The sequence below is a fragment of the Delphinus delphis genome, chromosome X (assembly GCF_949987515.2).
Source record: "Delphinus delphis chromosome X, mDelDel1.2, whole genome shotgun sequence".
NCBI lineage: Eukaryota > Metazoa > Chordata > Mammalia > Artiodactyla > Delphinidae > Delphinus > Delphinus delphis.
Window position 1 is genome coordinate 4,077,581 of NC_082704.1, and position 23,805 is coordinate 4,101,385.

The following is a 23,805-nucleotide window of genomic DNA, read 5'->3' on the forward strand; positions in this document are numbered from 1 at the left end:
CTTGGCTGTGAGTTCTTTGGAGGCCAGGATGGTGAGGTGTTCGAGAAATGTGCTGAGTGAGTGGATGTTGAGTACAGATAGACGTGAGCCATGGGGGAACTCTGTTGTAGGGGAGAGACAGTGGACTGAGGGATTTTAGGTAGTTTCCTAGGACTTCGGGAGTGAAGCTTCCCAGTATTGAGCTTGGGGTTTCTAATTGCGTTGCCTGATCATAGGCCATGCCTGTGCGAGGAGACTAGAATTCAAGATGAAAGCCTTCAACTCTGGAGACAGGCTCTTTATAACTGACAATTCGTAGTTTGTCACCTATGACCTAATAGTGAGAAAAATGATGGCTAAATGAGATTGTCATAACTTTTCTCTTTTGTAATACTAGTAGCAGCTAAAATGGGTAAAATCCATCATTTACACAGGGCTCTCATATCCCCTTATCTCCATGAGTGGATATAGGAGCAACCCGATGAGGAGAGAGTGACCCACGCACAACCACACAGCTGGGAAACAGTTCCCACAGGCCTGGGCTCTGTCTAGTCCTCCTCAAGAGTGATTTGTTTTTATTTGGCTTTTGTACTTTCTTGTCAGTCAATGACTTTAAATTTTGTTCATAAGGTTCTGCTCAGTGTAAGAGGTGCAGTTCCTTTGAAACGTTGGGAGAGTGGCAATTAGCAGTTTGTCAGTTGGAGCTATTCTCTAAAGTTGTAGACAGAGAGGCGCTCACAGGGATGGTCACCCAGACCATGTGTGCGTGCATGTGTGCCTGCTCCAGTTAAAGCCAGCGGCTTCCACTGGAGAAAACTGATGGGTCTAAAAAGAGTCCAGCTGCATTCTTTTGACTTGCGGAAAACAAGATAATAGAACGTTTATACGCACAGTGTCATCTCTTTACTAGGTATATTCCCTCCCTCCCTAAATCCTTTTTCCCTTCCCCCCAAGGTGGAGAGAGGGAATTTGAGGTTCCAGCAGAAAGCTCTGTGTACATTTCAGAGAGGATACTAGCTTTGTAGTTTGACCCACGTGACACCACTCAGTGATCTTGTACTGGCATTACAGACTCAGATGAAAGTGGGGTAAATTCCCTTTTAAGGTGTAATTGGAAAAGTGAAATTAAGGAAGCAGTGGTTTGATGCCAGAATATCCATTGGAACCTCCATTTGCTGATTTGTGGAGAATTCAGCAGTCTGTTTCTATACTTGGATTCTGGTCTGAATGTTTCTTGAAAAGTAACTCATAGTAGTTTAGGCTTTTTTTATTTTTATTTAAATTTTTTTTTTATATTTGGAGCTTTTTATCACTTTTTTTTCTCTACAGTTATCATGGTTTATTTTATTTTCTTTATTTTTTTGGGTTGCACTGGGTCTTCATTGCTGTGTGCGGGCTTTCTCTAGTTGTGGCGAGCGGGGGCTACTCTCCTTTGCGGTGCGAGGGCTTCTCATTGTGGTGGCTTCTCGTTGCGGAGCATGGGCTCTAGGTGTGTGGGCTTCACTAGTTGCAGCACGCGGGCTTCAGTAGTTGTGGCTCGCAGGCTTCAGTAGTCGTGGCTCGCGGGCTCTAGAGTGCAGGCTCAGTAGTTGCGGCGCACAGGCTTATTTGCTCCGTGGCACGTGGGATCTTCCCGGACCAGGGCTCGAACCCGTGTCCCCTGCATTGGCAGGTGGGTTCTTAACCACTGCACCACTGGGAAGTCCCAGGTTAGGCAATTTTCAGTCTATTTTGTCAGTTTATTATGACTTGTGTAGAATTTCTGCCTCCAGTCTCTACCAACTACAATCTACCTTACACACTCTTCTCTACCTTCTGTCACTCTTTTGCTCAGAAAATCTTCAGTGGCCCCCTATTGCCTAGTAATAAATTCTAAGGACTTTACCTTGATATTCAAATCCCCCATTCTACCTTTCCCTTGTTTCCTCTGGTGCCTTTTCTCCTGTCTCCCCAGCACTCCCCACCCCAAGATTTACAGAACGTACTCCACGTGTTCTAGTCTCCTGGAGTACAAAATACTGTCTCATGCTTTAAAGAATCGTCTTCCCTTTTTCTGGAATTCCCTATCCCCAGACCCCACCTCCTTTCCCAGCTCTCCCAGGGAAATGAACCTTCCATGTCCCAGTTTGCCATGATATATAGTTGCTTGATCCCCCTCTCCTCCTCTTAGTCTTTGAGCATCTTCGGGGCAGAGACTGTTTCTTTCCCACACGCTCAAACAGTTTTTAAAGTTTTAAGTTAGATTTGTGTGTATTTTGTATTGATGCCGCATGATCCTTTTTTTCCCTCTGGAAAAATTCTGTACACATGTAAAGAAAGTATCTTTTGTTTGCTTTCATAGAACCATGCTATTTTTATCTACTCTAGCGTTTATTTCCATAATTTCCTTAGGAACTTTGTCTGCTTTATCTGTCATGATTTAACAGTAGCATGTAGAAGCCCACAATGTATATTGGTATATTTGTACAAGAAATATTGTCAGATTATTTCCATATTCTATGGTCATGTTGTTAGATTTTCATTATTTAGATGTTCTTTATTAGTCATTTTAATGCTTTTTGTTTTGAAGTCTAATTGATCAAATTACTGTCCTAGTAAACTGCTTCTCTTGTCCTTACTCAGTCACAATAAACCTGTGTCATCTCCTTTCTTCTAATTGGTTTGACTTTTTTTTTTTTTTGCAGTACGCGGGCCTCTCACTGTTGTGGCCCCTCCCGTTGCGGAGCACAGGCTCCGGACGCGCAGGCTCAGCGGCCATGGCTCACGGGCCCAGCCGCTCCGCAGCATGTGGGATCTTCCCGGACCGGGGCAAGAACCCGTGTCCCCAGCATCAGCAGGTGGCCTCTCAACCACTGCGCCACCAGGGAAGCCCTATTTCTAGTTTTTTAAAGAGCTTCCATACTGTTCCACAAGGTGGCTCTGTCAATTTACATTAGATAGATTAATAGATAGGCCAGGTTTATTGAAGTATGTTTAACATGCAGTAAATTTTACCGTTTTTTAGTGCACAGTCCTATGAGTTTTGATAAACCCATTCACTTGTGTAAGCACCACCCAAAGACAGAGATATAGAAAAGTTCTGTCACTGCAAAATCTTCCCTCGTGTGCTTTTGTAGTCATCCTTTCCCCCAACACAGCCACGGGTAATCACGGGTGATCTGTTTTCTGTATCTATACTTTTGCCTTTTCCACAATGTCACATAAGTGGAGTCACACAGTGTGTTGTGTTTTCAGTCTGAGTTATTTTACTTAGTATAGTGCATTTGAGGTTATCCATGTTGTTGCATGCATCCCTAGTTTGTTCCTTTTTCCTGCTGATTAGTATTCCATTTGAATAGACATACCTCAGTTGGTTTAACCATTCAGCAGTTTTTGGACACTTGGGTTGTTTCCAGTGGCTATTATAAATAAAGCTGCTTTGAACATTTGAACACAAGTCTTTGTGTGGACATATGTTTTCCTTTTTCTTAAGTAAATACCTAGGTATGGGATTGCTGGGCTGTAGAGTAAGGGTATACTTAACTTTATGAGAAACTACCAAAGTGCTTTCTAAAGTGGCTACACTGCATTCCTACCAGCAATATATGAGGGTTCCATTTGCTCTACCTCCTTAGCAACGATTGTCATATGCTGTGAGGTTAAGAGTCTAGGTTCATTTTTCCCATCTGTCCAGTTGTTTCAGCACCATTTATAGAAGCCCAATTGTTTCTCTATTGAATTGCCTTGGCACCTTTTCCCATGTATGTACAGGCATGTTTTTGGACTCTATTCTGTTCTCTGTGTCTCTCCTGATGCTAATCCTACATTGTCTTGATTACTGTAGCTCTATAGTAAGCCATGAAAACATGCAGTATAAGTATAGTTTCTCCAACTTTGTTCTTTCTCACAATTGTTCTGCCCATTTGAGGTCTTTTGCATTTTCATATAATTTTTAGAGCGAGTATGTCAGTTTCTGCAGAAGAGGCTGCTTGGATTTTCATTGGCATTGCACTGAATCTTTTTTTTTATATATATTTATAGCAGCTTTATTCATAGTTGCCAAAACTTGGAAGCAACCAAGATGTCCCTCAAAGGGTGAATGGATAAATAAACTGTGGTTTATTATTTATTCCAGTGGAATCTTGTTTAACACTAAAAGGAAATGAGCTATCAAGCCATAAAAAGACATGGTGGAAGCTTAAATGCATACAGGCACACCTCGTTTTATTGCGCTTTACTTTATTGCGCCTTGCTTTATTGTGTTTTTCTTCTTCCAGTTTCATTGGAATATAGGTGACATACAGCACTGTGTAAGCTTAGATACAGCATATCGATTTGACTTACATACATCATGAAATTATTACCACAGTAAGTTTAGTGACCATTAATCATCTCATATAGATACAAAAGAAAAGAAAAAGAAAAAATATATTTTTCATTGCGGTGAGGACTCTTAGGATGTACTCTCTTAACAACTTTCATGTGTAACATATGGCAGTGTTAATTACATTTATCATGTTGTAAAATACCTGTCTAATACTTATTTATCTTATAACAGGAAGTTTCTACCTTTTGACTGACTTCATCCAATTCCCCCTCCCCTAACCCCGACCTCTGGTAACCACAAATCTAATCTCTTTTTCTATCGGTTTGTTTGTTTTTGAGGTATAATTGACCTACAAGATTATGTTAGTTCCTGGTGTACAACATAGTGATTCTATATTTCTATACATTCTTAAATGATCACCACAATAAGTCTAGTTACCATCTGTCACTATTCAAAGATATTATATTATTTTTGACTATATTCCCCACACTGTACATTTCATACCCATGACTCATTTATTTTGTAGCTGGAAGTTGTACTTCTTAATCTCCCTCACTTATTTCTCTCCTCCTTTCCTCTCCTCCCCTCTGGCAACCACCTGTTTATTTTCTGTATCTATGACTCTGTTTTGTTATGTTTGTTAATTTGCTTTTTTAGAGTCCACATATAAATGCACTTATACAGTATTTGTCCTTCTCTGTCTGACTTATTTCACTTAGCATAATACCATGTAGGTTCATCCATGTTGTCACAAATGACAAGATTTCATTCTTTTTTGTGGCTGAGTAATATTTCATTACACACACACACACACACACACACTCCACATCTTTTTTAAACATTCATCTATCAGTGGGCACTTAGGGTGCCTCTATATCTTAGCTACTGTAAATAAGGCTGCAGTGAACATAGGGGTACATATATCTTTTTGAATTGGTGTTTTTGTTTTCTTCAGATAAATCTCCAGGAGTGGAATTGCTGGATCACATGGTAGTTCTATTTTTCATTTTTTGAGAAACCTCTATACCATTTTCCATAGTGGTTGCACCAATTTATGTTCCTGCCAACAGTGCACAGGGGTTCCCTTTTCTTCACATCCTCACCAACACTTGTTATCTGTTGTCTTTTTTTTAATAATAGCCATTCTGACAGTGTAAGATGTTATCAAACTAGACTACTTTCTCATACCATATACAGAAATGATTAAAGACTTAAATGGATTAAAGACTTAAATGTAAGACCTGAAACCATAAAAATCCTAGAAGAAGACATAGGCAGTATGCTCTTTGACATCAATATTTTTTTGGATATGTCTCCTCAGGCAGGAGAAACAAAAGCAAAAATGGGACTACATGCATTGAATCTTTTGAATAATCTGATGAGTATGGTAGGCTAAATAATGTCCCTCAAAGATACCTACTTCCTAATCCATGGAACCTGTGTATATTAGCTTCTGTGGCAAAAAGGTGAATATTATCTTATATGGCAAAAGATGTAATTAAGTTAAAGATCTTGAGATGGGGAGAGTATTCTGGATTATCCAGGCAGGCCCTAAATGCATTCATGGGTTTCCATATAAGAGGGAGGCAGAAGGAGATACTATTAGGAGGAGAAGGCAATGCGATTGAGGCAGAGAAAGAGATTTGAAGATGCTGCCCTTCTGATTTTGATGATGGAGGAAGGGGCCCAAGGTAGTGCAAGGAATGCAGCTCTAGAAACTTGAAAAGGCAAGGAATGGATTCTCTCCTAGTCTCTGGAGACATGGCTCTGCTGACACCTTAGTTTTAATGTAGTGAACCCCATTGTGGACCTTTAGCCTCCAGAACTATAAGAGAATAAATGTGTATTGTTTTAAACCATCAAGTTCATAGTAATTTGTTATAGCAACCATAGGAAACTAATAGAGGATGTAAATTTTAACAATATTGATTTTTTTAATCTATAAAAATGGTGTATCTCTCCATTTATTTAGATCTTTAATTTTTTGGTAGTGTTAGGTTTCAGAGTATGTCTTGCACATATTTTGTTAAATTTATCTCTAAGTATTTCATATTTTGATACTGTTGTCAATGGTAGTTTTTCATAAACTTTTAATTTTAAATATTATTAGGTTTATAGGAAAGTTGCAGTAAATGATAGTTGTTTTTTTTAAAAAAGTGTCCATTTTCTCATTGCTAGCATATAGAAATGCAGTACATTTTTTTGTATATTTACCTTGTATCCTGCAACTTTTGCTAAATTCACTTATTAGATTTAGTAGCTTCTTTGGTAGAGTACTTAAGATTTTCTACATAGACATCATGTTGTCTGCAAATATCAGATTTACTCCTTCCTTTTGAATCTTTATCCCCTTTATTTCTTTTTCTTGTATTATATTTGTGGCTAGAACCTCCAGTACAGTGTTGAATAGATGTATTAAAGTGGACATACTTGCCTGGTTTCCAGTCTTAGGGGGAAGGTATTTAGTCTTTAACCATTAAGCATTTTTAACTAGGTTTTTTTCTAGATACCCTTCTAGCCCTAATTAGTTTAGAGCTTTTATCTTGAGTGAGTAGTGAATTATGTCAAATGTTTTTTCTGGAACTATTGAATAATCATATGGCTTCTCTTTTTCATTCTATTAATACAGTGAGTTACATTAACTGATTTCCAATGTTAAGTGAAACTTGCAGTCCTGGCTAAAGCACACTTAATCATAATGTAATATCCTTTTTATATATTGCTGGATTCAATATCCTGTTTTTTAGGGGTTTTGCATCTGTCTTCATGAAGGATACTGGTATGTAGTTTTCTTTCTTGGTCAGGTTTGGGTATCAGGGTAATGCTGGCTTCATAAAATACTGGGAAATGTTCCCCTCTCATCTTTTTCTGCAAGAGTTTGTGAAAAATTGGTACTATTTCTTCCTTATGTGTTTGGTAGATTTTGTCTGGCCCTGACATTTTCTTTGTGAGAAGGAGTCCAACTGCAATTTCAGTTTTTTAAATAGATATAGGAATATAAATATTTCTTCTTGTGTGAACTTTAATAATATCTTTATTTCAAGAAATGTATGTGCATAAAATTGTTCATAATATCCACTTCTAATCCCTGTAATGTTTGTAGGATTTGTAGTGATGTCCCCGCTTTCATTCTTTGTATTGGTAATTTGTGTCTACTGTTTCTTTTCTGATAACTCTAGGTATAGGTTTACCAATTTTCTTGATCTTTTCAGAGAACCAGCTTTTAGTTTCATTGATTTCTTTTTTCTTATGTGGACCATTTTTACAGTCTTTATTGAATTTGTTACAATATTGTTTCTGTTTTATGTTTTGGCTTTTTGGCTGCAAGGCATATGGGATCTTAGCTCCCCGACCAGGGATCGAACCTGCACCCCCTGCAATGGAAGGTGACGTTTTAATCACTGGACTGCCAGGGAAGTCCCTAGTTTCATTGATTTTTCTCTAACATGTTTCTTACTTAGTTCATTGATATTTGTGTGTATATTTATTATTTACTTCCATTCATTTTTTTAAAATTTCCTTCTCTTCCTAGTTTTTTAAGGTGAATCATAGATCGTTGACTTGAGAACTTTTCTACTTAGCGTTTGATGCTGTAAATTCCCCTTAAGTATTGCTTTAGCTGTATCTCACATATTTTGGTATGTTGTGTTTTCACTTTCATTTAGTCCAGAATTTTAAAAATTTTCCTTGTGTTTTTTTTTTCTTTTACCTATGGATTATTTAGAAGAGTATTGTTTAATTTGTAAGTATTTTGAGAATTTTTCAAATATCTTTAAGTTATTGACTTTTAGTTTAATCTCATTGTGCTTAGAGATTTACTTTGTATGATTTCAGTCCTTTTACATTTGTTGAGGATTGTTTTATGGCCCAGAATTCAGTCTGTCTTTGTGAATGTTCCATGTGCACCCAAATTTGCACTTGAATTTGTATTCGGCTGTTGTTGGGAGGAATGCTTTATCAATATCAATTAGGTCATGTTGGTTGATAGTGTTATTACAAACTTGTATATCCTTAGTAATTCTCTATGTGTTCTATCAGTTACTGAGAGAGAAGTGTTAATTTCCAGTAATAGTTGTGGATTTTTCTGTTTCTCCTTAATGTTTTAATTATTAATGTTTTCTACGTGTATTTTGAAGCTTTGCTATTAGGTACATAAATATTTACAGTTGCTAGATCCTCCTCCAACACAAATCACCTCTTTATCATTATGTATGCTCCTGTTTGTCCCTGGTAATATTCCTTGTTCAAAAATATATCTTAGGGCTTCCCTGGTGGCACAGTGGTTGGGAGTCCGCCTGCCGATGCAGGGGGCGCGGGTTCGTGCCCTGGTCTGGGAGGATCCTGTGTGTCGCGGAGCGGCTGGGCCTGTGGGCCATGGCCGCTGATCCTGCGCGTCCGGAGCCTGTGCTCCGCAACGGGAGAGGCCACAACAGTGAGAGGCCTGCGTACCAAAAAAAAAAAATATATATGTATGTGTATATATATATATATATATATATATATATATATATATATATATATGAACCTTATATTGTGGTAGGCAGAATGATTCCCCCAGAGACATCCAGGCCATTAAGCCCTGGAACCTATGAATATGTTATGTTACACGGTAAAGGGGATTTTGCAGATGTCTTTAAGGTTACAGTATTAGTTTTTATTGCATCTGTGACAAATTACCACAGATTTAGTGTCTTAAAACTACACAAACTTATTATCTCATAGTTCTGTAGGTCAGAAGTACAGGTACAGCATGGCTCAGTTGGATCTTCTGCTTAGAGTCTCACAAGGCTGGAATCAAGGTGTCAGCAGGGCTCTGTACCTTTCTTGAGGCTCTGGAGATTAATCTGCTTCCAAACTCATTTGGGTTGTTGTCAGAATTTAGTTCCTCGTGGTTGTAGGGCTAACGACCCCATTTCCTTGCTGGCTGTCAGCTAGGAGTTATTCTCACCTTCTAGAGTCGGCTTGCATTCCTTGGCTCATGACTCCCATCCTCCATCTTCAAAGCCAGCAAAGGCAGGTGGAGTCCTTCTCACTTTTGGAATCTCACTGACTTCCCCTTCTGCCTTATCTCTCCTCTTCTGCCACATCTCTCTGACTTACTTGTATGCCTTCCTCTTCTGCTTTTAAGGGCTCATGTGATTACATTGGACACAACTGGATAATCTGGGATAATCTCCATATTTTAAAGTTGGCTGATTAGTACCCTTAATTCCATCTGCAGAGTCCTTTCATGGTAGTACGTAGATTAGTGCTTGACTGAATAACTGAGGACAGGAATCTTGGGGAACATATTTAGAATTCTGCCTACCACAGTTGTGGACTTTAAGATAGGAAGAGTATCCTGGATTATCCAGGTGGACCCAATCTAATCACATAAGGTCTTAAAAGCATAGCACTTTCTCTGGAAGCAGGAGCCATATGGCAAAAGAAGTCAGAAGCATGAGAAAGATTCGATATGCTGCTGCTGGCTTTGAATGTAGAGGCCTATGTTCTTCTCAGAGAGAGAACCCTAGGACCTAAGGGCAGCCTCCAGCCAGCAAAGAAACTAAGATCTTAGCCCTACAACCACAAGAAACAGGATTGCCAACAACCTGAATGAACTTGGAAACAGATTCTTCCCAGAGTCACCCGAGAAGAGCCCAGTCAACTGACATCTTGATTTAATTTATGAGACTCTGAGCAGAGAAACCAACTAAGCCTGTCTGGACTTCTGACACACACAGCTGTGAGATAATAAATTTGTGTTCTTTTAAGCTGCTAAGTTTGTGGTAATTTGTTATAGCAGCAATAGAAGACTAAAACAGATATTAGTAAAGTCACTCTTTCTTCTGGTTAGTGTTTGCCTGGTATAACTTTTTCTGTCCTTATTATCTGTCACTTTGTAGATAGATAAAGTAGGTTTCTTATGGATAGCATATAGTTCTCTTGCTGTTTTAAATCCAGCCTGACAATCTTTGTCTTTTAATTGGTAATTAGACCATTTATATTTCATGTAATTGTCAATGGGGTTGGGTTTTAACTGCCTTCTTACTGCAGTCTGGAAATTGCCTCCAGGCAGTAAGCTGGGGCATTGATAGAGTTTATCTCCTTTGTTTTCTTTCTTTCTGCCATCATGGTCCTTCACTGCCTGTTGTTCACTGTCTGAAAACTGTTGTTTCATATATTTTGTCCAGTTTCTTGTTTAAGGTGGGAAGGAAAACTCCATCCCTCTTACTGTATCAAAGCTGGAAGTAGAAGTCCTCAACTATGTAATTTCTAATTAATATTTTAAAAACATCCTCTTCATGAAGTCCCTTTTATGTGAAATATAAGTGTATGTTTATATGTATAATCCAGTCACAAAAAGGATAATACATATACTAAAATATTACTGTATATGAATATGGCAGATGGCTACCTGTTTAAAAATAGAATCAAATAATTAGTCAGTGACAGAACTTGACCATATCCTGAACCTGTCCACTGTTTTCAGTCTCCATGTCTTGATGGCTAGTTCCTTCTGCTTGGAGTGCTTCCTCAGCTCCTATCCTTTCCTGCCTGGCAGCTTTCCATGTATCCTCCAGAACCAGCTCCAGGGTCATCACCTCTCTGCTTCCCAGTCCCCCCAGACAGAATCCGTATTTCTTCTTCTGGGCTGCCGTCACACTCCACCCATAGAACCATTATGGCACAGGCCATGCTGTGCTGTAAGTATATGTTTCTGTGTGGACTCCCTCCTACCAGGAAGCCCTGGGAAGCAGGAAACTTATTTTAGTCTTCTTTATATTTGTCTTGTCCTCTAACAACAGTATGTCTTCTACATAGAATTTTTGATGTATGATTATTGAATTAGTGGCTCTCTTCATGTGCTAGAAGGCAATGTTGTCATTACTCCTCATTTTAATATCACATATTTGTAAGCGTGAATCCTCTTTAATCATTTTGCTTTTCTCCCAGTAAATTCCTCATCTATGCCTGTCTGCTGCTGTTCTCTGTGTTGCTGGCCCTTCGTCTGGATGGCATCATTCAGTGGAGTTACTGGGCTGTCTTTGCTCCAATATGGCTGTGGAAGTTAATGGTCATTGTTGGAGCCTCGGTTGGAACTGGAGTCTGGGCACGAAATCCCCAATATCGGTAATACTGCTTTATAAAACCTTTTGGTCTCTACTCTGAGCCGAGGGGGGGCAGTATCTTGTTTTTCACTTTATCAAAAGTCAGGACTATTTTCTTTTCTACCTCTCTGAAGTTTTCTAAGAACTATAATATAGGCAAGCTGAGTTCTGTTTTAAGTTTTTAAAAATTAAGTGTTTGCTATCCACTTTTTAACAAATGCACTGTTATTTTAGGTGCTTAAGTTCCTAGCCAGCCTACAAAAGCTTAAGTAATCTAACATGCATCCAAAGTATAGAACTGTTATACCATGCTAGACAAGGACGTATAAAACCATCATGTTTGTAGGAGCAGTTCTACAAACCACAGGTCTAGCTTTGGCCATCAGGGATATATCCTTCTCCACTCAGTCCTGGAACTGGGTCTCCCCTTGTCCCAATCTCCTAGTCCTGGGGTTTTAGGACTGTTAGTGTGGAGGAGGCAGCTTGGCCAGGAAACAGTTAGGTCCTGAGACAGGAAAAGGTGAGACCCAGATGCCGTGAAGGAGAGCAGAGCCTTGGGGGCCGGGCAGAGGCGTACCCTTTACCTTCACCCCCACCTCCCCTCACGCCTTTCTTCTTGGACGGTGTTCTGGTCCAAGTTCCTGTCGTGAGCTCACTCCAGTGTGCAGCCTGGTGCTGCTGGGGCCCACAAGAGTCTCTCTGCTCTCCCTCACAAAGTTTGGAACTTTGGAAAGGAAAAAGGGGGACTTGAGAGTGAGGGGCTGTTCTAAACCATCACCAGGAAGATGAGGAGTGAAGAAATGCCGGGTAGGCAGGTGGGGAGAGAAGAGGGGGACAGTGCAGCTGCTCATGTGAGAAAAGTGTAGAAGTGGGGACCATCTCAACTTGTTTAAATCTTTGTTATGAACTTTAAAAATGAGATTTAGATCGAGTAAAATATGTTACCACATACGTATCTAAGAACTTGAAAATAGCTACACAAAGAGCCCTGGCAGATGGGGGACATTCATGTGTAGCTTAGATTTTTTAAGTTCTTAGGTTTTTCTTTTTTAAGATTACCTGTGTGGCCATAAATCTTTTATTTTTTATGAGGTATTTTCAGATATCTAATGTTTGCTACTCAAAGAATGAAAAGTTACATAGCTAAACATTTTAAGTTCCACTAGTTATTTAGAAGCTATCTGAACTTTTCTCTGTTGGTTACATTTAAGATTCCTTTCAAGATTCCCTTAAGAAAAGGAATTGTATGTGCGTAGTTGAATGTCCTGAATGTACAGACATGGTCATTCTAGTGTCAGTACTGTCCAATGGAACATTGTTGGGTCCTATAGAAATAACCACTGACCTCATTTTCTCTGTGTCCTAAATTTACAAGCATTTATCACCAACATGACACATCACAAATGTTCATCTATATTTTGAATGAAGCACAGTCAGCCTTGCAAATGCATTGTTAAGCATTTTCCTGATTAGTGGCCTTATTATTTTTTTAATTGTTAACCTATTAAGTCCAAGCATGATCCTTAAGCAGCTTTAACTGATTTAAAGAACAGTTTTAATGGCTCTTCTTTATCATCTGCAGGTGTCAATTCATCCTAATGGAATAGAAAGGAAAATAAAAAGGCATTCACAATTTTATTTGCATTTTAAAATAGCACCTAACAACAGTTGCTGTATTTTCTTGAAATAGCACACACTTATTCATAAAACTAGAGCTATTTTGATAGTATTGCATGAAATGTGATTTACATGGTTTTTAATTCATTGAGAGACAGGGATCGTGAGATTTAAGGGATATTTCAGATTTTAGCAGTAGAAGCAATCAGCTTAAATAATCTTGGAAGTAGTTGAACTTAAAGTTATGAACCAGAGTGTTTATGTGCACTGTCAGGAAGTAATAACTGTGGCTCTTGCTTCTGAGAATATCTTTATTCCGTTCAAAGTCTAAGTCTGGTTTGGTTGTAAATGTTCATTTCTCGTCCTGTAGTAGTTCTTTGATGTTTGAAAGATTGCCTGTTAAGGAGGAATGTTGATTTAGCTTTCTACCTGATTTTCCTGAGCCTTTTGTTAAATTTACAAATACGGTCCTTAGTACCCACGTAAGCTGGCATTTGCCCTGAGCTGCCTGCTTGTTACGGAGACTCCGAGCTGAGGGTGTTTTTCTTCGCCTTCTGTCCCTTTCCAGAGCAGAAGGGGAAACGTGTGTGGAGTTCAAGGCGATGCTGATCGCGGTGGGCATCCACTTGCTGCTGCTGATGTTTGAAGTGCTGGTCTGCGACAGGATCGAGCGAGGCAGCCACTTCTGGCTCCTGGTCTTCATGCCGCTCTTCTTCGTTTCCCCAGTGTCTGTGGCAGCCTGTGTTTGGGGCTTTCGACATGACAGGTCACTGGAGGTGAGCTTTCGTATATTTAAGCAGGTTTTAAAATGCAAAATCGTTTGGTCAGTTATTGTAATGGAGACCTCTTGTCCTTGGTTAGGAAGAGGTTGATCACTAACGCTAGATCATGGTACGTAAGGAAACGAAAGATGATGGAAATAATCATGTTTCTCTTTCTTGACTTAGAACGCTGGTTTTTCACTGAGGCCATCAGGCTTCTTCCAGCTTCACGTCTTTCCCTGCCCACCTGGATCAGCCAGCTTCTCCAGAGAAACAGAACCAGTAGGATAGATGTAGATGTAGATATAGACGTAGATGTGCGGCTAGATATACACATGGGGAGGTTTATTTGAAGGAGCTGGCAAGTCTGAAATTGATGGCGCAGGCTGGCGGGCTGGAGACTCAGCAGGATATCTCCCTCTCCAGGAAACCTCAGTTTTTGCTCTTCAGGCCTTTTAACTGATTGGATGAGACCTACCCACATCATGGAGGGAAATCTCCTTTTCTTAAAGTCAGTACCCTTACAGCAATACCTAGATTATAGTTTGGTTAAACGACCGGGTACTACAGCCCAGCCAAGCTGACGTGTAAAACTAACCAGCACAGCACCTCAGACCCCATGACCAGCACTTTGTCTGCTCCCTGGCTAGCTTATCCTGATGGGCCTATATGTTCATTTAGTAAGCATTTATCGAGTATTTACTATACGCCAAGCCCTCTTGGCCTAAATGTAAGGGATACACACACGAATGAAAAAGCAATACTAGCAATGCTAATAGTAGTAATGAAAATAATAGCAGATAATATTTATTGACCACTTGCTGTGTACCAGGCCTGGGGCTGGACGCTTCCATGCAGTAGGATCTCGTTGAAGATCTGCAGCAACCCCGTGACGTGGCTGCACTTGCCACCCCTGGTTTCCAGAAAGGGTAGGGAATTTGTTCCTGGCCGCTTATCCAGGGGCAGGGCCAGGATTCCATTGCAGGCAGCCTGACTCCAAAGCCCATGCGCCGAACTGCCCAGAAGCTGAGGGCCCGCAGCCGGGTCCAGAATGGCTCGAGGGGGGAAACTGGACACTGTGGATGCCGTGTTGAGCTGCGCGGGTCGAGAGCAGAGAAAGAAGACCGCAGTTGGTCAGAAGGGAGAGTGGGAGCTGGTGGGTGGCAGCTCAGGGTACTTGAACCTGGCGAGGGAGGTACCCACAGTGGGAGAGTGATGGAGCCAGGCCCCGGGGCACCACTGGGAACAGGGCCCCGAGTGACAGGAGCAGCTGTGCCTGGCACGGGGAGAGCGACCCCTCAGCCCTGGTCCGGGCGGCCATGGAGGGAGGGGAGCCCTGGGGGCCTGCTCTCAGCCTCCCTGCGCTTGCCCTCCCGCTTCAGACCCTCTGCCCCGCCAGGTCCTCCAAGAATTTGCTCTTGAACTGGTCCACTCTCCAGCGACCTCGCTCTCTCATCTGAAAGGGAAAACAGAAAACAGCAGCAATACCCCCTCAGGCCTCCGTTTGCCTCTCGTGCGTCTTCCTTCCTCACAGAAAGGCTCTGGGAAGCAGTGCGGCAGGGACCCCGCATTCCCTGCTCCGGCACGTGCTCCCCGTGGCCTGTGGCCTCATCCGGGGGCCTCTTGAGCCCCCATCTTGTCTGGCCGCTGGCCGCGCTGTAGCTCCTGACACCCCTGGTCCCTCGACCAGTCTGGCCACCTCTGCCTGCGTTCAGCTCCTTCTCTGAAGTATTCTTCCTCCGTCCGCTCCTTGCACGTTGCTGTTGCATAGGATTCTAGTCCTGGGCGTTTTCTGTCCTCACTGCGTGCACTTCCTCTGAATGATCTTGTTCACACTTCCTGCCTCCACTGCCGTACGTGCTCTCACTTCCTAAATTCGCATTTGTAAACTCCGATTTCTACACGAGCTCCAGACTCATCCAACTTCCCCTGAATCTCTATTCCCTGTATTAGTTCGAGGCACCATTTCCACCCAGTCACACTTACCTGTCTACTTTGTGCCTCTGTTGCTTTGCATTTTTCTCTGTTATCTGAGCAAAATGAAGTAAAACCAAGCTTTAAAAATCATTTATAAAAGCTTACATTAAGCAAAATCACTGAGATCAAAGCGTCTCGATTTTACCTGTTTGGGGCCGTGTTTCTCAGTGGGGCTGGGTATGCTCTTGGCGTTTTGGATAGGAAATGTTTTGTTGAACAGGACTGTGCCCTGCATTTCAGGACACTTATCCCTGACCTCTGCCCACTAAACACTAGCGGAGGTGCTCCCTCAAGTCATTGTGACAGCCATTAGGGCCCCTGCACATGTCCTAGCTCTTCCGCAGGTGAGCAGCATTACCCAGGTTGAAAAGCGCTCAGAAAGTTCTATAAATACTGTTGGATGAGGGCTGAGGAGGAGGTTTAAGAAAACTGAAAATTTGGAACTTTGTTTCTTAGAAAGTAAAAGCATGTACAAGGGCTAGGACTATACTGGGCACGAAACCGTATTTTCCTAATGCAGTGTGGCCACACTCTTGGCAATCTACCTATGAGAAGAAAGCACATGCCAAGAGTTGAGCTCCCTCCTGGTTCTTGTGTCCCAGGAGGAGTACCTACGTTGGCTAGGGGGTGACTGGGGCTAGGTTCCCCCAGAGCCCTGAAGGAGGAGTCCGGGTGAGCCAGGGTGCCCTGTGCAGGTAGGAAGGGGATGGTATTTTTCAGGCAGAGGAAATAACACATAAGAAGCCGTAGATGCAGAAGAAAGTCTGTCATGTTGAGTGGACCAGTGACTCAGATATGACTGGAGCACAGTTTTGTAAGGTGCAGAGAGTCCTAGAGGTGGAACATGGTGATGGTGTCACAGCCACAGTCATACGGTGGTGATATGAATGAACGTACTTGACACCATTAAACTGTACCCTGAAAGGCGGTCAGGACAAAGAGGGTAAGTTTTACATTACGTGTATTTTTCCACAGTAAAAAGAAAAAAAATGCCTGGAGCATGAAGTACAAAGGAGGGAGCCGGGGAGGAGGGGGTCTGCATAGAGGGATTGGGCTGAGTAAGGGCCAGTCCTCAGTCCTCAAGGCGTTGCTGAGCTTCCCAGGGCACCATAATGAGCTCCCAGGGGCACCATGGGATACCAGACATTTCCGAGGGAAAAGCAGTGACCCCTGACATCTGTAGGGACACCCTACGGACTACTAGCTCCGTGTAGTTTAGGGCTTCACTATGAGGTCACACTACGTTCATTTCGATAGCGTCATGGAAGAGTCTAAGTTGTTGGCAGTTGCTGGGATGAGAAGGCGGTGCTGTGCAAACATGCATACGGAGAGCGGGTGATGAGGGTGGCAGTGCCAGCAGGCACACACGCCCCACCAGGAATTACTTGTAGTTAGTTAAGAATGGGACACACAGAATATTTTTCTTTCAATTAACGTGAGGTAATTTTTTTTTTAGATGGCTACTTAGGATAAGCACTCAGTTTAGATCTAATGACTTAAATCAGTGGAACTGTTAGGTGTTTCTTTTGGCCCAGAGGCCTCAGAAAGAATTGCTGAGTCGCTAAATGCCCTGGGAACTGGGAACTTTGGGGCAGCTCTGGGCCAGGTCACGTGGCGTCCTGTGACTTTCATCCTGTGGGCAGTGATGAGCCCTTGAAGAGCAGTGAGCACTGCAGCCAGAAGGAGGGCCGCCTGCGGGGCATTCGGGAGCACGAGGGCCCGAGGAAGCAGGAGTAGTCGGGATGGGGGCCGGGCTAGGGATGCTAGAGAAGTCTGCACGGTGGAGGACAGGGCCAAGTGCCTGAGCCTGAGGGTGTGGGAAACAGAATGCGGGCTGCCCTCCTGTGTCCTGATTTGGGGAATCAGGCCGCAGCGGTAGCTCCCGGTGAGACAGGGTGAAGGCAGCAAGGTGCGGGAGGTGGGGTAATGAACTCGGGGGAGAAGGGCTTCCTCTGAAGTGCCTCAGGGAGAGTCGGCTCTGGGCCACAGCAGGAAGGCCAAGGTGGAGACAGGTTGGAGAAGCGAGCAGTAGGAGGTCGCGCAGGCCAGGGATGTGGAGGCTGGCTCTGCTCCCCACCCCAGGGCAGGGTGAGGGAGTGAAAGCACGTGTGTTTGTGTCTGAGTCTCTACAGTGGGGAGGGAGGCTGAGTTTAAGGCTTTGGGGGGCATCACCATGTAAGGAGAGGAAAAGGCACATGAAAGGGAAGTGTCAGAGGCCAGGAGGATGGCGAGACTGCACGCTGGGATCCTCGGAGGAGGGAGGAGACGCCCAGTAGGATGCCAGCTGAAGTGGTCCGACGCTGCAGAGCTGATCAGGTGACCTTGATGAAAGCAGTTTCCCGGTGGTCCTGAGGGTGGAGGCCGGGCCACAGTGGGTGGAGCTTGGAGTGGCAGGGGTGGCCGTAGGGACTCGAGTGTCCATGGTGTCTCACAGAGCTTGATGGTTTGGGGTTATTTTGTGTTGAATGGGAATGAGTTGAACATGTTTCTGTGCTTCTGGGAAGGATCGTGGAGTGGCGGGGTTAAAGATGCAATAAAGAATCCGTAATTGATGTCTTGATGTGACAGGGTCCTCGAGGAGCCAGAAAGGAAGGGGTGGGATGCAGGCTGAGTTCCAGGTACAAGAAGAAAGCAGTACAGGGATGATTAAGAACAGAGATGTTTGTGGGTAGGCGCAGAAAGAAAGCTGGGGGAGACCACCAGAGATTGCGTCTCTGCAGATCGCGAGCCTGGAGACAGGCCATTGCCTGGATGAGCATAAAGGGCCGAGCAGCCACTGAGCAGAGGACGAGGCCCAAGGCCAGGCCAGGTTCCTCCTTGACACAGCGCTGCTTTGCTCCTCCGGTGCTGAGAATCAGGAGGTTGCAACTTGACATAATAAAACTTTCGCTGCATTATAATTTGCATTGCCTTTTAGTGTGTTAACCAAACAATTGTGGTATTGAATGCAACCGTTATTTTGTTTAACTGATTCTTCTCTTCATTTTTAGTTAGAAATCCTGTGTTCTGTCAACATTCTCCAGTTCATATTCATTGCCTTAAGACTGGACAAGATCATCCACTGGCCGTGGCTTGTATGTAACTTTTTAAATCCTTAAATAAACTTTTCTTTTTATTATAAAAGTCATTCGTGTTTATTGTAGAAATGTCGGAAAAGACAGGCAAGCGAAGGTAATAGGATAATAATCACCCATAATCCACTGGGAGATAACATGGTTAGTGTTTTTCGTTTCCTTGTTTGGGGGTTTATTGTTTCATAAAGATAATTGAGATCATACTGCATGTATAATTTGGTATCCTGCTTTGTTGTTCTAATGTTGTATTATAAGCATTTTTACATGTCAATAAAAGGTTCTTATAAGCATGACTTTTCAAGTTTAATTGATGCAAAATATTCTTCAAATACATTTATGAGACTGTCCCCTCATTTCCGAATATTGAAGTTGTTACCGGTGTTTTACAATTATAAATCATGCTGCAGCATATAATTTTGTGCATAAAAATCTTTGCCTGTTTTTTTTTTCATTGTTTTCCTAGGAAGGACTACAGAAACAGTATTACTGGGCCAGAGGGTGGGAACTTTTTGAGATGTTGAAATACAAACTGCACTGCCAACTCCCTTTTCCAAAAAGCTATGCCAGTTTACACTCCTGCCAGGGGTGAAGTCTGAGTCATGCGAGTGACCTCTTGCTTCCGTTAATGGGTGTTCGGTTAAAACTGATTGTGCATAGATAGACAGAAGAATGGATGGAGAGAGAGAGATATATGGCAAGCTGCAAATTAGAGAAAACAGTACGGTTTCAACTAGTAACGCATAGAAAGAAGATGAGACAAAAGGTAGAAGAATTATCTTGCCTCTGGGAGGCGAGGTCTTGCCAGGGTTTGGGGTTTTCTCCCCGGCCCCACCCTGCTTGATGTGTACTTTTGTACATAAGACATTGTCTGTGATTAACATGGTTTACCTTTAAAAAAAGAAAGAACAAAGGTAAAAAATATAGTTAAAGAAAAAGAAAATATTCATTTGGCGACAAGGAAGAAAATATGGGAACATAAGTTACCTCTCTAGTGAATAAAGACAAGATCCATCCCTTCTGCCTAAAATCTCTGATAAAACATTCATAATAAAACATACTGTTGAGGCGCCCATCTTCCATCTTCAGGGTGCTGTGTCTAGAGAACAGTAATTGGGTTCAGAGCTTTCTGTTGTGTCATGGAGGAAACAAATCTGGGTAAGACCAAAATTTTAGTGTAAGGTGAAATCAGAAAAAAAAAAGATTAGGAATTGTGCATGTTTTCTAAAGATGAACAGAGGAATTTTTCCAGCCCCAATCCTGTGCAAGTCCCAGCAGATGAAGCAGCCAGATTGCAGGTTTCCCACAGTGTTCAAGAGAAACCAAGTGAGGCTGGTCGCTAACATTCCACCCACGAGGACCAGGCCTCTAAGTGAGTCTGTTCCCAGACGTGCTTTAGGAGGAGGGACATAAGGGGAAGCTGTGCACAGCAAACATCCAGTCAGGAGCTCTGAGCTCCTCAGAAGGATTAAAACTCATATACCAGCTCAAGTCCTGGGTCTAAAAATGAAAGGTAAAAGTAAAGAAGTGTTAGAAGAAAACATAGGAGAAAAATCTTAGGGATCTGGAGTTAGGTGAAGAGTTCCCGGAAATGGCACCAACATGGTCTATAAAAGAAGCTCAAAATTAAAATGAAATTAATGAAAAGACAGGTCACAGACCAGGAGAAAATATTTGCAAAGCAGATGTCTAACCAAGGACATGTATCCAAAGCATCTAAAGAACTCTCAAAACTCTAAAAGCTCAACAACCTAATTTTAAGATTGACAAAAGACTTGAAGCGACTATTCACAACGAAGATAGACATATGGCGAATAAGCACATGAAAAGGACATCACGACCCACTCGGGAAAAGCAAATAAAAACCAGGGTGAGGCACCACAGCACACTCATCAAAATGGCAAAGATAAGAACCACAATACCAAGTGCTGGGGCAGACCCGAGGGACCCGGACCCTCGCCCGTCGCTGGTAAAAATGCCAAACTGGGTGGATGCTCTGGAAAACGGCTCGGCAATTTCTTATAAATGAAACATGGAGTTACCATGTGACCTAGGAGTGCCAATCCTGGGTGTTTCCCCTGGAGAAATGTAAACGTACAGCCACACAGAAACCTGGGCACACATGTTTATAGCAGCCTTATTTGCAAGTGCCCAAAGCGGGAAAGCACCAGCATCTCGTTCCCAGGGTGACTGGAGAGCAGGCTGGGGTGCGTCCACCCAGTGGAGCAGCGCTCAGCAGTGAAAAGCAGTGACGTGTAGATACACGCAACGACCTGCAGGCATCTCAGAGATGTGCTGATTGGGAGAAGGGAGCCTCAGGTTACATGCTGTATGAGTCCGTCTCCATCACGTTCTTGAAGAGACAAAAGTGTCGTGATAGAGGACAGAGCAGCAGCTGCCGGGGGTTATGGGTGGGGCGAGGGGGTGACACAGTGATGGGAGAGCACGAGGGAGTCTGGCAGGGTGAAGGAGCTGTCCTGTGTCCTGCCCGAGGCTCCACAGATCTATACGTGTGTGCGTGAAAAGTCATAGAACTGGACGCCAAAGGATAACAGTCAATTTTACTGTTTTGTAAGAGAAGACAAAGGGACAACAGATGTACCCAAGGGGGCCATGCAGAAGGGAGAAAAGGTCACACGGGAGGAGCCTGCTGAGGCCCCCAGGACTCATCGTGTGGGCTTGTGTGTGAGGGTGAAACAAGCTCTTTCTGGTATGACAGCAACTGACACAGAACACACCTGGGCGACGCAGCGGAGACCGAGTGGCGGAAGCCTCCCAGCCTTGACTTGCAAGTTCATGGAGGGCCTGGGCCCGCTGCGCAGCCCGGGTTGCCAAGGAGCCTTTGGCCACAGTGCCTCTGGCAGGATGGGAAATGACTGGGAAGAGGGGATGTCCGGGTGAGCCAGGGCGCAGGTGGAGGGGAGGCGGGCAGAGCCCGGGGCCCGCTGAGCGAGCTCACGCCTCAGGGCAGTGGCTGTGAGTCCCGTCACCCTGAGGGCTGCCGGGGCAGCAGCAACCCCAACAGTGAGCAGCGGGTCCTCTTCCCACGCTGGCCCCATCCAGGCCTGGCACCGTCTTAAGTGCAGAGATCCAGGAAGGAGTTGGCTCTGCCTACCCTAAAGACCTTTCTTCTCTCCTCCTCCCTTCAGGTCGTGTGTGTCCCCCTGTGGATTCTCATGTCTTTTCTGTGCCTGGTGGTCCTCTACTACATCGTGTGGTCCGTGCTGTTCCTACGCTCCATGGATGTGATCGCGGAGCAGCGGAGGACACACATCACCATGGCGCTGAGCTGGATGACCATTGTCGTGCCACTCCTTACTTTTGAGGTGAGCTTTCGGCAGAACTCTTGAGGCCCAGCAGCCTGCGCTTCCCCAGCACAGCAGCTCCCCGGGCGAGCCTGCCAACAGAGGACCACAGGACAGTCAGAGCGGCCTTTCTTTGGGGACCTGGGGGCTGGCAGTGAGAAGTGTACCTTTCTAGCCACCACGCATCTGAATGTATTGATTTGTCATCTTCTTTTTTTTTTGAATTAATTAATTAATTTATTTATTTATTTTGGGCTGTGTTGGGTCTTCATTTCTGTGCGAGGGCTTTCTCTAGTTGTGGCAAGCGGGGACCACTCTTCATTGCGGTGCACGGGCCTCTCACTATCGCGACCTCTCTTGTTGCGGAGCACAGGCTCCAGACGCGCAGGCTCAGCAGTTGTGGCCCACGGGCCTAGTTGCTCCGCGGCATGTGGGATCCTCCCAGACCAGGGCACGAACCCGTGTCCCCTGCGTCAGCAGGCAGACTCTCAACCACTGCGCCACCAGGGAAGCCCCGATTTGTCGTCTTCTAGAAAGAGAAAGTTGGATGTGATATTTTTGTATTTGAGCCCTGTGGAGAATTATAGAGTGGGCACTGTTGACTCCTCCAACCAAACAGCTGCAAGAGTTTCCCAGAACAGTCCTGATGTTGGAAATGTTGTAGGTGGATGGATTTTGCTTAGTCCTGAAGAGCCATATGAAAGCTCTTCTTGTCCTTTCCCCCAGAATGGAGGGTTACCGTTGCCTCCTGTGGAGCGAACGTCCCCCTTATGAGACCTGACGAGGGAGGGGCAGTGCAGTCTGGCTTCAGAGAGGGTCTGTTTTCAGATGCTCCATCGACAGAACCTCAACTGTTTCTCTTTCTTTAGATCCTGCTGGTTCACAAGCTAGACGGCCACAACGCGTTCTCTTGTGTCCCGATATTTGTCCCGCTCTGGCTTTCCTTGATCACTCTCATGGCAACCACATTCGGGCAGAAAGGCGGAAACCACTGTATGTACGCAGCATTTCCGAAGCGCTTGAACTGTGTGTGTGCGTGTGTGTCTGTGTGCCTGATGCGTGGCTGCGTGTGTGTGTGTATGTGGCCCCGCTTTATGAAAAGACGAACCTAAGGACCCCAATCAGGGAGTTTCCCTCGGAAAGGTAGGACTGAAGAAGGCCTGGAATCTTCCAGGGGAAGGGCGTGCCATCAGCCTTGCTTTCGTGGCCCTACGACCGGAGGGGGGCCTGAGCGCGGCAGGCAGCCTCTCTGGGCCCATCCCCTCTGCTGCAACACCGGGACCAAGATTCCTTTTTCCCAGGGGCTCCTGAGGATGAGATGAAAATCCACATCATCGACCAAACCCTGAGCGTCCTCCCAGTGTCTGTTTTGTCCTCGCTCTTGCCAGCATCATTCCTGAGGTCTCCAAGTCTTGTCAGTGGTGCCCGGCTTCTCTCTCTCCCCCTCCACCTGTGTGCTGTGATAGCCCTTTCTGAAGTGCTCTTTGATGAGGGCCCCCTCCTCACTAGACGTTGAGCTCCTTTGCATGTAGGCCCAGAGCACGCCCTTCTGGAAACTAATGCCACTGGGGGTTTTGCCCCAGGAGAGCCAGCACTGAGCTGACGGTTTAGTGGTACCCAGACCAGAAGAACGGGCCTTGGAGAAGGAGCTTTGAGGCCTGGACCAACACATGCCTGCCATCTTCCCGGACTCCAGAG

General features: G+C 44.1%; 1 protein-coding gene across 2 annotated transcripts in view; it reads left to right on the forward strand.

Moving 5' to 3' along the window:
* The window catches only part of TMEM185A (transmembrane protein 185A), a 31,214-nt gene that overhangs the window by 5,322 nt on the left and 2,087 nt on the right, over positions 1 to 23,805 (forward strand). The window contains exons 2-6 of one of the 2 annotated variants that reach the window (XM_060002703.1): positions 11,222 to 11,398; positions 13,562 to 13,769; positions 18,722 to 18,805; positions 21,952 to 22,128; positions 22,977 to 23,100. In XM_060002703.1, coding sequence (XP_059858686.1) covers positions 11,222 to 11,398; positions 13,562 to 13,769; positions 18,722 to 18,805; positions 21,952 to 22,128; positions 22,977 to 23,100 — 770 coding nt within the window. Of the gene's footprint in view, positions 1 to 11,221; positions 11,399 to 13,561; positions 13,770 to 18,721; positions 18,806 to 21,951; positions 22,129 to 22,976; positions 23,105 to 23,805 lie in introns of both variants that reach the window. The other variant, XM_060002704.1, reaches the window with a different exon arrangement.